At 41.5% G+C, this 14,491-nt stretch overlaps 1 protein-coding gene across 1 annotated transcript in view; it reads left to right on the plus strand.

Annotated features, from left to right (window-relative positions):
- Positions 1 to 12,087, plus strand: part of LOC138950833 (high affinity cAMP-specific and IBMX-insensitive 3',5'-cyclic phosphodiesterase 8B-like) — a 55,920-nt gene extending 43,833 nt beyond the window's left edge. Inside the window, exons 13-21 of the mRNA XM_070322554.1 lie at positions 267 to 318; positions 696 to 834; positions 1,554 to 1,752; positions 1,942 to 2,072; positions 3,392 to 3,478; positions 4,650 to 4,797; positions 5,413 to 5,589; positions 6,058 to 6,187; positions 7,936 to 12,087. Of these exons, the coding sequence (XP_070178655.1) occupies positions 267 to 318; positions 696 to 834; positions 1,554 to 1,752; positions 1,942 to 2,072; positions 3,392 to 3,478; positions 4,650 to 4,797; positions 5,413 to 5,589; positions 6,058 to 6,187; positions 7,936 to 8,078 (1,206 nt within the window). The 3' untranslated portion in view covers positions 8,079 to 12,087. The remainder of the gene's footprint in view (positions 1 to 266; positions 319 to 695; positions 835 to 1,553; positions 1,753 to 1,941; positions 2,073 to 3,391; positions 3,479 to 4,649; positions 4,798 to 5,412; positions 5,590 to 6,057; positions 6,188 to 7,935) is intronic.
- The last annotated feature ends 2,404 nt before the right edge of the window (positions 12,088 to 14,491 follow it).

A 14,491-nucleotide genomic window follows, 5' to 3' on the forward strand; every position in this document is an offset into this window, starting at 1 on the left:
CCTGTGTCTTGTAATTCTTTAAAATATTAAACAAAGAATGTAACTATTCACCTTTTGTTCAGTTGTTAAAATAAGTGTACCTTCTAGTAGATGTTCAGGCATGTCTTCTTTAGCTTGTTCTTCTTTTTGTGTGTGTGGTGGTGGTTTTTGTTTTGTCTTAATTTTTTTTGTTTTCTTGTCTTTTGTATATCGTCACTATTTCAAATACGGCTGATTGAAGTGTCTTTTATGTCTGACACCCGTTGTTTGTTGCCTGTGTGTTTCAGCAAAACATGAAAAGGCGAATGTCCGGTCATGACTCTCAACCACACCGATCATGTAAGTCCTCAGTAAATCATTCCTCTTGTCGACCTCATGAATACAAAGTAATCAGCTTTGTGGTAAGAAATGTGATTTTTTGGGGGTGACTGTCGGAAAGGCTAGAGTAATGCTGAGTGTGTTTTATTTTTTGTTTTGTTTTTGTATATTTGTTGATGGTCGTTCTGTTGTCTTTGCTAAAGAGTTGAGATAAGGATTTGTTGCATTTTTATTTAACCACGGTGAGGTTTTTTCAAGGATGATAATGATCGCCTTAATTAACATTACTGATGCAATTTTCAAAATACATCCATTTCTTTGACTACTTTTCCATCGTTTTTGGGTTGTTGTTTTGTGTTCCTGAACATGAACATTTGTGTTGTTGCTTTGTCCTATAGCTCAGCATCACATTCACCAACACTCCAGCAGTCCTGTTGCCTCCCTGGCCCAGATCCCTCAGCACGTGCGCGACATCCTGGACAAGGAACCCACTTGGGAATTCGACATCATCAAGCTGGAAGAGGCCACTTCTAAAAGGTACTTGGGTGCACAAGCTAAAACAACAGAACTTCTTTGGTACATGTTTTCATTTCAGTCAAAATTGTAGACTTTTTTAATTTTAAATTTTAAATGTTGTTGTTGTTGTTGTTGTTGTTGTTGTTGTTGTTGTTGTTGTCGCTGTTGTTGTTGTTTTTTTTGTTTTTTTTTTGTTGTTTTTTTTTTGGGGGGGGGGGAGATAGTACCCTGAGTTGGCAGATTTAATGCGAAGTAGCTTTGGTTGGAAAAGGAGACTGTGTCTACCTGATTTAATTTTGTTCGCATGATTGATGTTATTTTTCAGACCGTTGCTATCTGACTCACTTGATTGTGTTAACACAATTGCTTTTCTTTTTTAGACCGTAACTGTCTGACTTCTTGATTTTGTTCGCATTTTTGCTTTTCTTTTTCAGTCCGTTACTATCTGACTCATTTGATTTGTTTTCAATTGTTTTGCTTTTCTTTTCAAACCGTAATGCGAAGTAGCTTTGGTTGGAAAAGGAGACTGTGTCTACCTGATTTAATTTTGTTCGCATGATTGATGTTATTTTTCAGACCGTTACTTTCTGACTCACTTAGTTGTGTTCGCACAATTGCTTTTCTTTTTCAGACAGTCACTTTCTGACTTCTTGATTTTGTTCGCATGTTTGCTTTTCTTTTTCAGGCCGTTACTATCTGACTTACTGGGTTTTGTTCGCATGTATGCGTTTCTTCTCCAGGCCATTGGTATACCTGGGTCTGAAGACGTTCGCGCGGTTCGAGGTGTGCCAGTTCTTGAGCATCGACGAGAGCGTGCTGGTGAGGTGGCTGGGGGTGATCGAGGAGAACTACCACACTAGCAACCACTACCACAACTCCACACACGCCGCCGACGTCCTCCACGCCTCCGCCTTCTTTTTGGAGTGTGAGAGAAATAAGGTGCGTATCTATAGGTCTGCAGGTTTCGTTTGGAGTGTGAGAGAAATAAGGTGTGTGTGTCTCCACCTCTGTCGGTTGTGATCGAGCAATCTTCTGGGTTGTCGCAAAGCTTTTCCCAGTCCACTCAGCAATGTTGTCTGTTCATCTTCTGTTCTGTCTTCCCTTGACTGTTTTGTAAACTGTCGTCAGATGGTGTTCGACGCGGCGGACTGCGTAGCGTGCCTGGTAGCCGCCACAGTGCACGACGTGGACCACCCAGCCAGAACCAACGCCTTCCTCGTCAACGAATCCAACCAGCTCGCCCTCCTCTACAACGACCTGTGAGTCCAGATACAGGGTGGTGCCATAAGTGTTGCATAATGGAAGACGTAACTTTAGAGCAGTTCATTTGGATTGCCTGAAAGAAAAATCGATAAAAAACAATAAAAAAAAAGTTTACTTGCATCAGGCCGTCGAACTTTTGGTGTTTAGTTGTAGGTCCTATGCTCAATAAAACTGACTATATTTCGTAAGTGTACCTTCAGACTCGATCAGACTGCTCTAACCAAATGTCTCACGTCAGCGTCTGGTACAATCCAGTCCAGGGAGCATCATGGTACAGCACTGGACTTGTGATCATTGAGCCTCGAGTTCGATTCCATACCGGAACGGACACAGGTCAGCTTTATGTGGACTTAGAGATGTCGTCCATGCCCCACTAGTCTTTCGGATGAGACGAAAAACCGAGGTCCCTTCGTGTACACTACATTGGGGTGTGCACGTTAAAGATCCCACGATTGACAAAAGGGTCTTTCCTGGCAAAATTGTATAGGCATAGATAAAAAATGTCCACCAAAATACCCGTGTGACTTGGAATAATAGGCCGTGAAAAGTAGGATATGCGCCGAAATAGCTGCGATCTGCTGGTCGATGTGAATGCGTGATGTATTGTGTAAAAAAATTCCATCTCACACGGCATAAATAAATCCCTGCGCCTTGAGTCCGAGTCTGGAGATACGCGCGCGATATAAGACTTCATATAACACTTCCACGTGGCACGTACAATACCTCGGTCATTCTGCTAGAAGTTCAGATGCCTGATAACACCTAAACACGCACACACCTGGGTAACGCGACTCTTGTTGCTGCTAGCTTTCCACTGGGAGCAAATGACCTGAATTTCCCAGCAATGGAATAATGAAGTCATAAAAATTTAAGAAATAACTGTTTGTAACTGACAACCTCCAAGTGGACGCTGAGCCCTCTACTTGCATTTTTACTTCCGTAGTGTAATTTTGATTTCTATTTCGCTCTCAATTCTTCATTTGGGGTGAGATCTGTATTGGCAGTGTCGGATTTTGTACAGAGGTTCACGAGGAATCAAATGGTGTTTTTTTGTGTGTTCTTTTTGGTTGTTGCTTGCGTTGCATGCGCATTTGATTTCTAGTTTCAAATTAGCGTTGTTGATAATTCAGCAAAGAAATATGAAGACAAAACTGCTTCAAAGCTTTGTTGGTGTAGCATTTATATATTTCAAATGCTGTTGCTTGTTCATTGGTTATATTATGGTATCGCCACATCGATATGTTTGTTGAGGAAAAGGAAGTTTATTTTGTAATGTTGTGCTTCAGTGTGTTATTTTGCCAATGTAACTGTGCAGGGCGGTGCTTGAGAGTCATCACGCCAGTCTGGCATTCCGTCTGACGCACAAAGACGCATCAGTCAACATTTTTCAAAATCTCAGCAGGTATGTTACTTTACTCTTTGTGCCATTGCCTTGGCAGCATTAAAGATTATTGAAAGTTTACTGTATACTATTCATTCTTTTTGTATTGATCGCGTGTACCTTTGCGGATTAAACCGAATCCACATGTCAGCGTCCTTTTGACGATACATTTCGTCCCCCGTAACGTTGCTCAGGTGGTAGAGCACTGGACTTGTGATCGTAGTGTCAAGGGTTCCAATCCGGACCGGGACGGACACGGGTCAACTCTATGTGCAGACTCGAAGACGGTACCCAGGTTCCAGCCCCGTGGCACGTAATTATAGACCTCGGTCATTCCGTCTGACACGTAATAGTGCGACCCTGTTGCTGCTCGTTTTTCACTGGGAGGAAGCAACCCGAACTTCCAAACGATGTAAAGTAATTAGAACGATGGGAGGTCTTTTTCCCTAAAGGGATGTACCTCTCCATAGCGACCCCGTGTCTATGAAGCCCCTTGAATGGTCGTTATATATATATATACAGGTTCGACTGTAGGCCTACATGGTTGTTTATAGACATGATATAGACAGAGACATTTGTTTGTGGTGTACTGTATATGGCAACAGACATAAAACATGACATAGAACAACTTCAAACATTGAGATACAGTACAATTATATTAACATAAGGATAATTCCTTAAACATGACTGCAAACTCTCGATGCAAATCAACATTATCAATCCTCATATCAACTCTCAATTCATATACTGCAAAATCAAAAAACAAGAAAGGTAAGTTGTTGGAACGTTTGTTATTGACAAAACAATACGTTACAGTCACAGATATTTCCACCCAGCGGTTTTCTAAGTGCACAGACAAACACATATTAATCAAACAAAAAACGACTTAGGCCCGGCGCTCACCTATGTAACGCCAGCAGGACAGACGACCGACGCACTGCAGATTATTGAGATAAATCTTTTTTCCCCAGCCCGCTACACGTTGCGTGAAAAGAAAACAGGCCAAGTACTCGTCATAATCCCTATTGCAGCATGTAGTGTAGTGGCGACTGCCCAGATGTATTTTGCCCTTTAGCGCGCAAAAGGTGCAGCCGCTTGGGGGGAAGACACAAGCGAGGCAATCTTTGTTTTCATATACTGTAAGAATTGTATCCATGACAAACTTTGAAATCTTTCAAATATTTTCGCACAGGGACGACTACCGCAGCTTACGTCAGTCTATCGTGGACATGGTCCTGGCCACTGAGATGAAGCAGCACTTTGAACACCTGTCCAAGTTCACACACTCCATCAACAAGTCCGTCCTCAAGTTCGACACTGAAGCTGCTGAAGAACCTCAGGTGAAAAAGACTGGTGTTAATATAGAGACTTTTTTTTTTGGGGGGGGGGGGGAGAGAGAGAATCAGAATCAGAATGAAAGAGAGAGAGAGAGAGAGAGAGAGAGAGAGAGAGAGAGAGAGAGAGAGAGAGTAGAGAGGGGGCGGCAGAGAGTAGGCAGAGAGAGAGGGGAGAGAAATGGGGGGGGGGAGCCGAGAGAGAGAGGGAGAGAGAGAGAGAGGGAGACAGACAGACAGACAGACAGACAGGGAAAGAAAGAAAGAAAGAAAGAAAGAAAGAAAGAGAGAGAGGGAGAGAGAGAAAGGGCAGAGAGAAAGAGATAAAAAAAGGGGGGACCAGAGAGAGAGAGAGAGAGAGAGAGAGAGAGAGAGAGAGAGAGAGAGAGAGAGAGAGAGAGAGAGAGAGAGAGAGAGAGAGAGAGAGAGAGAGAGAGAGAGAGAGAGAGAGAGAAAGTGCTCTAATTCACAAAATGAAAAATGGCGACAAAAAGAGTCATCGATTATTTAGAAAGGATGTCAGTATATAGCTAGTGTTAAAAAGGGTAAAAGATAGGACATCCGTTGACATTAAGAGACTTTAGCTTTTGCCTCTAGCCCTGCATGTTTATTTTCTTGCAGACCAGCACATCGGGGTCATTTGACAATGAGGCAGTAATAGGGCAGCTCTCCACATCAGAGAATCGGATCCTGATCAAACGAATGCTGATCAAATGCGCGGACGTGTCCAACCCAGTTCGACCCCTGAAGCTCTGCGCGGTCTGGGCTGAGCGGATAGCAGAGGAATATTGCTCACAGGTAAGAGAAAATAGGGTTCAAAACTTAAGAAGAATGAACTTGTGTACACTAGACAAGAAAGTGAAGGTTAGAATATTAGAAAGTGTTGGGGGGGGGGGGGGGGGGGATAAAGGACAGACAGACGGGGTGAAGATTGGACAAATGTTTTGGAAAGAAGTAGAGAGAAGAAGGATGGTGTGGGAAGAAAGGAACTGTAACTCGTGACGTGAGAAGCAAAGAATGACACATTTGATTCGGAGAAAAGAATAAAACAACCATGAGATCTGAAGCCTCTAAAAACAAAAATACGTGAGAACCCGAAGTTGTTACTCGTTGTTAATCAATAGGTTAGATGATGTTTCTCTTACCCCATTATAGCTAACTCTAATATCAAAATGCAATTTAAATAAAACTGATAAAACGATAATGTAATACTTTCTGTTAACATATTTTGAAAAGTGTTTACTAAAAGCTTATTCCACATTTCAGACGGACGAAGAAAAGGAAAGAGGGCTGCCAGTGGTGATGCCTGTCTTCGACCGCAAGACATGTTCCATCCCCAAATCACAAACCTCCTTTATAGATGTCTTCATCAACGACATGTTTGACGCTTGGGACTGTAAGTTCTTTTAGTAAAAATATGTGTAGACCACGCGCAGTTGTCCTGACGAGGGGGCACTTGTCCGTTGGGGAAGTTGTCCTGACGAGGGGGCACTTGTCCGTTGGGGAAGTTGTCCTGACGAGGGGGCACTTGTCCGTTGGGGAAGTTGTCCTGACGAGGGGGCACTTGTCCGTTGGGGAAGTTGTCCTGACGAGGGGGCACTTGTCCGTTGGGGAAGTTGTCCTGACGAGGGGGCACTTGTCCGTTGGGGAAGTTGTCCTGACGAGGGGGCACTTTCCGTTGGGGAAGTTGTCCTGACGAGGGGGCACTTGTCCGTTGGGGAAGTTGTCCTGACGAGGGGGCACTTGTCCGTTGGGGAAGTTGTCCTGACGAGGGGGCACTTGTCTGTTGGGGAAGTTGTCCTGACGAGGGGGCACTTGTCCGTTGGGGAAGTTGTCCTGACGAGGGGGCACTTGTCCGTTGGGGAAGTTGTCCTGACGAGGGGGCACTTGTCCGTTGGGGAAGTTGTCCTAGTAAGGAGGCACTTTTGGATAGGGGAAGTTGTATTAGTAAGGACTGAGGCACTTGTCCATGTGAGTCTCGGGTTTGTTCTAGTAAAGGGCCACTTGTCCATGGGAAAAGTTGTCCTAGTAAGGAGGCACTTTTGGATGGGGGAAGTTGTATTAGTAAGGAGGCACTTGTCCATGTGAGTCTCAGGTTTGTCCTAGTAAAGGGCCACTTGTCCATGGGAAAAGTTGTCCTAGTAAGGAGCCACTTTTGGATAGGGGAAGTTGTATTAGTAAGGAGGCACTTGTCCATGTGAGTCTCAGGTTTGTCCTGGTAAAGGGCCACTTGTCCATGGGAAAAGTTGTCCTAGTAAGGGGGCACTTGTCTACTAGAGACATTGTTCTACTAAGGGGGCACTTGTTCATTGGGTGAAATTGACCATATAAGGGGCACTTGTCCATGGGGGAAGTTGTCCTATTAGCGAGGCACCTGTCCATTTGGGAAATTGACCTTATAAGGGGGCACTTGTAAATGGGAGTCTTAAGTTTATCCTAGTAAAGGGGCAGATGTCCATAGGAGAATTAAGTTTGTCCTAGTAAGGGGCCACTTGACCATGGGGGAAGGTGTCCTAGCTATTAAGGGGCACTTGTGGGAATTTGTCCCAATAAGAATTACAACAGATAAAGTATTTACACTCCTCGAAATTGGAAAATGAGCTGAATATCTTTCAGATAACAAAGCAGAACTATTTGAAACACAGTCATGTTTGGTATTCAATGACAATACGTACTCACTTACCTGCTTTGGTCCTTAGCCCATCATTAACTGACCGGCACGGTTGGCCTAGTGGTAAGGCGTCCGCCCCGTGATCGGGAGGTCGTGGGTTCGAACCCCGGTCGGGTCATACCTAAGACTTTCAAATTGGCAATCTATAGTGGCTGCTCCGCCTCGCGTCTGGCATTATGGGGTTAGTGCTAGGATTGGTTGGTCCGGTGTCAGAATAATGTGACTGGGTGAGACATGAAGCCTGTGCTGCGACTTCTGTCTTGTGTGTGGCGCACGTTAAATGTCAAAGCAGCACCGCCCTGATATGGCCCTTCGTGGTCGGCTGGGCGTTAAACAAACAAACAAACAAACAAACCATCATTAACTGCTCTCCGTCTTATCTGGCTTTTACAAAACTGTAATCTTGTTTTGCAGAATATTCTGGTTTTTTTTCAGTAAACGAGTTTATTACCTTATTTTTTCCTTTCTTGCAGACTATTGTGACATCCCTACGCTGATGAACCATCTGCAGGTGAACTACAGGTACTGGAAAGAACTGGAAGACAGACCTAAGGAAGAAATTCCCCGTCTTCTAGCAGCTCTCCGCAGTGGAAAGGACACCCCGCCTACCTCTTGAAACCCTTCATACAACACACCGAGGACTTGGTCATTGCTCTGTCTTCAACGTCCACAAATCTGAAAGAATTAAGTCGTCTTGGCTGTTTCGTCTGTAGCGTTGTGAACGTTCACTAGTGTACCCCTCAGATTCGTGAAAAAATACACCGGCGACCGGTCATTGAGTTTTGTTTAAGGTCGAGAGAAACCGATGAAGCGGTATTTTTGTTCGCCTCATCGAAGACGAAGGAACATGACTACGACCTGGAAAGCAAGCGACTTTTGTTTTGGTTAACCCGCAGTATTGTGTATTATGAGGCAGGAACCAAGATTGCTTCCTCTTTCTTTGTCCTGAGAAAGTGAATACTGAAGCCATCAGAGAGCTTTGAGAAGGCAGTCCAACTGATTTGCTTTGCACGATCTGAAATGTTGAAAGAAACCCGACATTTCTTGTTGAGATTTAACCTTCTTTCTGATTGATCTTCAACGTCGTTAGTGGACCAGGGAATCAAGGGCAAATTATGTTATTGATTTTGGCTTTTTTCCCTTTTTTTTTCTCTTCAATGTCGTCAACGTCAATGACAATCGTCAAAATGTTGAAGATCTGAGGTCAAATTCTAACTGAGGAATCTTCGTGCTCCTTTACCCTGTCTTGATGTCGTCATCGTTCCCCTTGCTGTAGGACGGAGTTCGTACGATATTTGTTCGCCCTGGCATCTGTGATCTTTTGTTGAGAGGCGACATAAGTAGTGTATTTCCCGAGTGGAGGCAAACTGGAGACCCTGCTGGTTGTGTTCTCTTCGCTGGCGCTTCTACCTATCTTCGTGTATTTGGTTCTTGAGAATGAAGATACAAACTCTGCGTCAGTGAAATGAGTTGAGTGAATGTGTATCGCATCAAAAGAGGATAATTATCACTCTGGCGCCGTCTTTTTTTTCTGATGCTGCGCATGATGTTACATGTTGACGACTTAATGATGACATGTATTTGTGTTGGTTTTCAATGTGTTGCTGTTGACAAGCTAAGCGATCACTTCTTCTTTCTATGACTTTTGTAAGTCACGTTATGTGCAGGAAGATGATAGCTGCAGATATGTTTTTGTCATTGAGTCTCAGAGAAACTTTGATACTTATATATATTAGGATCAGTGGCTTTATTGTGGGGTGGGAAAGCCGAAAGCTCCACAAGCAGTTAGGGTTGATGTATGTGCTCAAGAAAGAACTATGGGCAATACATGAAGATAAAATGAATATGTAGCCGCAGCCATGTAGCAGACATGGGCATCCTGAGGAAAACATTCGAGGAATAAACGGTGGAAATCAGCCAAACTAGAGAAAAGTGCAAGTTTTGAAAAGATGGCAATGTAGGACATAATGAGAACGTTTTTGAAGGGTCCAGTGATATTCATTTTCCATTTTCCCATTTTCACGCGGGCACCAGTTAACCCGTGACAATGTTTCAACTTTCAAAAAGGGTGAAAATGGTTATCGGTACAGAAAACTGTCATATTATGAAATGAAGCAGCCAAGGTCAGGATATTTGTTATGATTTCAAATTCTAGCAGACAAGAATGTATTCATCGATCATCGTTCTATTTGTTTGTTTGTTTGTTTGTTTTTGTCAAAGACGAGTATGGCGTTTGGACAAAAGTAGCGATGGAGTAGTAGCTCTAAGAAATGGAAGTTATTTTGTGCACAAACAAACTTTCAGACGATGATTCTACGTTGTATTGTGACTAGTTACAATGTGATACAAACCCACCATAGATGTTTGAGCGATGTAGCTCACGGTTTTCAATTAGTTTGAGGACAGCGGCAAGAAACGTGTCTGCCTCGTGTTTACCCTTGCGAGCGGAGCAGAGATCATCTTCAGTGCAAGCAAACATCGGAGGAATTAAGAAGAGATAGTGTGGACGATGATTGCAAAAAGTGTGAGGGGTGGATGACTATGTCTATATATCATGTATTGGTAAAGATGCATTGATTGCAAACAGAATTGGTCTTGGCAGATGCTGTTTGGAATGTGCATGCATTCTGCGAAATGAACGTGTGGACTCATTAGTGGCAAGAACAAAAACCCGAGCAGCATACTGATGAGTGGTGAAATTGCATGTTACTTCCAAATTCTCCTCGAAGAGGAGGGTTTTCACACTGATGATTTGTGAAAATACATGTCACTGGCGAATTCTTTGAGAAGAGGATTGTTTACACATCGGTAAGCGGTGAAAATAGGCCTACATGTCACTAGCACATAATTATGTTTAAAACGGAGAGCGTATTCACATGGAGAAAATACATGCCACTCGAAACAATTTGGAAAACAGTGCGATGGAGTATTTACACACGGGTGAGTGGTGAAAATACATGTCACTAACTAGCACATGTTTTTGGAGAACAGAGAGAACGTTCGTATGGTGAAAACACATGCCACTGGCAAAAAAACACGAGGATTTGCACACGGGTGAGTGGTGAAAATACATGTCACTAACTAGCACATGTTTTTAGAGAACAGAGAGAACGTTCACATGGTGAAAACACATGTCACTATAACTAGCACATGTTTTTAGAGAACAGAGAGAACGTTCACATGGTGAAAACACATGTCACTATAACTAGCACATGTTTTTAGAGAACAGAGAGAACGTTCCCATGGTGAAAACACATGTCACTATAACTAGCACATGTTTTTAGAGAACAGAGAGAACGTTCACATGGTAAAAACACATGCCACAGGCAAACAATACCGAGGGTTTGCACACGGGTGAGTGGCGAAAATACATGTCACTAGCAAATTATTGGAAAACAGAAGGATCATGTCGAGTGTTCAGGAACTGTTGAGTGATGCAAATACATGTGACTAGAACATTATTGGAGAACAGAAGTGTTTACACATTGGTGTGCGGAGGAAGTATATTATGCCAAACCTTGATTAACTGTGTACTCGGTAATGAACAGAAATGGAGGAGGACCTACCCCAAGTAGAGTGATAGCCTACCTGTGCGTTGGTTCTGTGACGATAATAAGTTGCGGTATCAAGTAGGAAGGGAAAATAGGCCGTTTAAAAAAGCGCGATTGCGAATGCCTACTGTTTGGATTAGTGTGCTTCAGATTTTGAAGAACCGTCCTTCACCTTGACGAACAGATATTTTCGGTTGGGGGAGATGCTTCATGGACTAGTTAATCTGAGATGATTGGTAAATTCATATATCAGTAATACGACGTTGTCTGAGATGCTTTGTGAACGAGTTACTGAGGGATGCTTCGTAAATCCATGTTAAGTGATCCGACTTGGTTTGAACTGTACAAGTAAATCTGAGATGATTCACAAATGTGTCGGTGGTGCGACTTAGAGATGATTCATGAACGAGTTAATCTTAGATGATTGGTAAATGCATGCCAGTGATACGAACGACTTTGTCTGAATGATTCATGAACGAGTTAAACTTAGATGATTCGTAAAGTCATGTCAGTGGTACGACTTGGTCTGAATGATTCATGAACGAGTTAATCTTAGATGGTTCGTAAATTCATGTCAGTGATACGAATTTGTCTGAGATGCTTTGTGAACGAGATAATCTTAAGATGGTTCATATTTTCATGTCAGTAATACGACTTGGTCTAAGATTGCTTGTGAAGAAGTACATAATTATGATATGATTCGTAAACTTATGTCAACGAAACGATTTGTTGTGCGATAGTTTGTGAACTAGTACAACTGTCAACTGAAATGATTCATAAAGTTATGTCAGTTATATGACTTAGATTGAGATCATTTGAGTTTTTATCTGAAATGATTTATAAATGTATGTCAGTACGTAATACGACATGAATTGGGATTATTCGAGTACATGTAAAATGATTCATAACTATATACATCAGTGATCAACATGACCTTCAAATTGGGATAATTCGTGAAAGGGTTAATCAGGGTTGATTTATTAAATCATTTTGTTCACGGAGTTTATTGAACAACAGAAATCGCCTCGATTATGGTTTTGATTGTATTAATAATATTAGCAGCAGCTCTTTTCATCTGGAGTTCATGTATTATTAATGTGGCACTTGTCTTAGTGTGTTTGTCAGTCTGTTTTTCCCCTCGTTGTACCTAACTCAATAACATTGAAAAATCGTTCCTTCCTAATGAGCGATGAATACGGTATACGCCTTTAAAAGATATGGTCCATTGATGTTAACTAATCCTCAGTATAAACTATTACATGACGTAATCAACAAAATCGTTGATGATAGTTTAAAAGTTGGCAGATTTTTTTGATTTTTTTGTCATTCAGCGTTACAGTTGCTTTTTTTCGTGCTCAGTAACATTGGATTTAGAGTGTCGTTTGCCACAAACCTACATGTGACCGTAATTTTATTTATTTTTTATTTTTGGTTAATGTTTCGTCTGCGATTATCGTGATTATTTTGCTTGTAGGCTTACTGATCTTGAGATACAAAAAAACAAATCTCATTTGAGTGATGGAAACAACTAAGGGATCTGTGAATGGGAATCGAACGTATATTGTTATTTCTCATTTTGAACCATGCGCGAGTTGTTGTGTCTTTCCGACAAATGTACGCCTAAATCGTGTGTTTTCCCCCTATGATGTTTGCATCAGCCGATCTGTATAGTAAGACTACGAAGCTATGCCAGTATTTTGACATGACGACTGTTTCATCTTTATTACTGAACAAAAAGGTTGTTAAACAAACGATCTACAGGTGCCAGTAATATAATTACCACTCAGTATATTTATAACAACAAGAATGGAGACTTAAAGGCACAGTGCAGCTCACAGTCTTCGTTTTGCGTTTTTGTTGCAGCTGAGTGCATTTACAGTTCAAAAATCCTCCTATAGTAGTAAAATAAACCCAAAACTACCCAACGACGACATCTGTGAAGCTCGAGAGTTTCTTGTTCACGCGAGTGCATAAATTAACCTAGTTATTACGTGGTGTTTGGTCGGAGTTCGATTCAACTGAGTGATTCCGGCCTCCATTTTGTTTTACACAAACTCATGATGACGTCTGACATAGTTTGCTAGTGACGTGTCTTTTTGTGCATGATGTGGTGATCTACCTGATCTAAATTCAGATCCAAAAGTAAGTTCGTAAAAAAATCGCAGTTCTTGACTCTTTGGGTGCAAGTTAATGAAACTTGGTAGTTCTTCTAACGGATAGCTGCCTGAAGTATGACTAAAAGCCCCAGGGGCTCCGTGCACCTGGATTTGACAAGTTCAGTACCTTTAATTGTCTCTCTCTCTCGCATATTTTTGTAACACTCACTGGACAAATCGATTTTGCAGAAACATAAGAAAGGAGAGTAAATGAATTGATTATTCAGAAGTTAGAAGATGAATACATAAATATATAAATAAATAAATAAATAAATAAAGTGAAAAAAAAGTAAATAGATAAATACATAAATGCAGAAATTCATAAATACAGAAATAAATAAATAAATACAGCAATAACATCTTTTTTATAGAAAATCTAAATTTCACATAAACAAAAATGTCGTTCTTATAGTCCAGGCATATTAGAGAACAACGTTGAAGTGACAATGACTAGGTTTAAAATGTCCCTTATCAGAAAGTTCAACCTCATTCGTTTGATGTTTATTAAGCACATTTTCATATAAAGTTGGCGCTTCATACGGAAAAATGGCTTTGAAATTGACCCAAATCCTTCTTTGGGCTCTGTAAATGTCGTTTGGGGGTATGGTTGTAAAATGGTATCTACTGGTCACCCCAATGTATAAACTGAAAACTCTTTCTGCACCAGAACACGCAGAAAGGATTGTATCTGCCTGATGTCTGATGCTTTTCAAAATCCCCAACCACTAACACCTTCAAAACGGACTTTAACTGACACTGTTGTTTTTCCCTATATAATCCTTACTATTTTTCCGAGACGTCGTCGTGTTGTGTATTTAGCTTGCCACAACCTCATACATGGTCCTAAAAGTTAAAGTTGAAGAAAATACTAAAGATAAATGAAAAAGCTGACGCAGTGTCATTCGCACCGTGAATCCCCCCATGGGAACATACTAAAGTCTGGTTCCAAATAGGCTCAATTTCCTTCTATTTCTTTGTATTTCTGCCTCGTAGGGGTAGGGGTGTTCAAACCAAAGGCACCTTTAAACCAAAATTCAAATCACACATCTTACAATACTAAGACACTCAGCAGTAAAAGGGTGTCTGCTGGTAAAAAATTCCAAACAATCCTAAAAGTACTTCACTACTAAAAGTGCTTTTAAAAAGAGCCGTTATTTTTCCCTCTATATTCAGTATTGTGTTTTCTGCGAACATGTAGTCTATTTAGATGGTTGTCGTGTGCACTTGAGTTGCTAAAGCGTTTTCAGTTGGGCATATGTCGAAAAGCAAAGAATTAGCCCTTTGAAAACCATCAGAACTGTCACACAAAAATAACATTTACC

This window comes from Littorina saxatilis, linkage group LG1, assembly GCF_037325665.1.
Source record: "Littorina saxatilis isolate snail1 linkage group LG1, US_GU_Lsax_2.0, whole genome shotgun sequence".
In the NCBI taxonomy this organism is placed as follows: Eukaryota; Metazoa; Mollusca; class Gastropoda; order Littorinimorpha; family Littorinidae; genus Littorina; species Littorina saxatilis.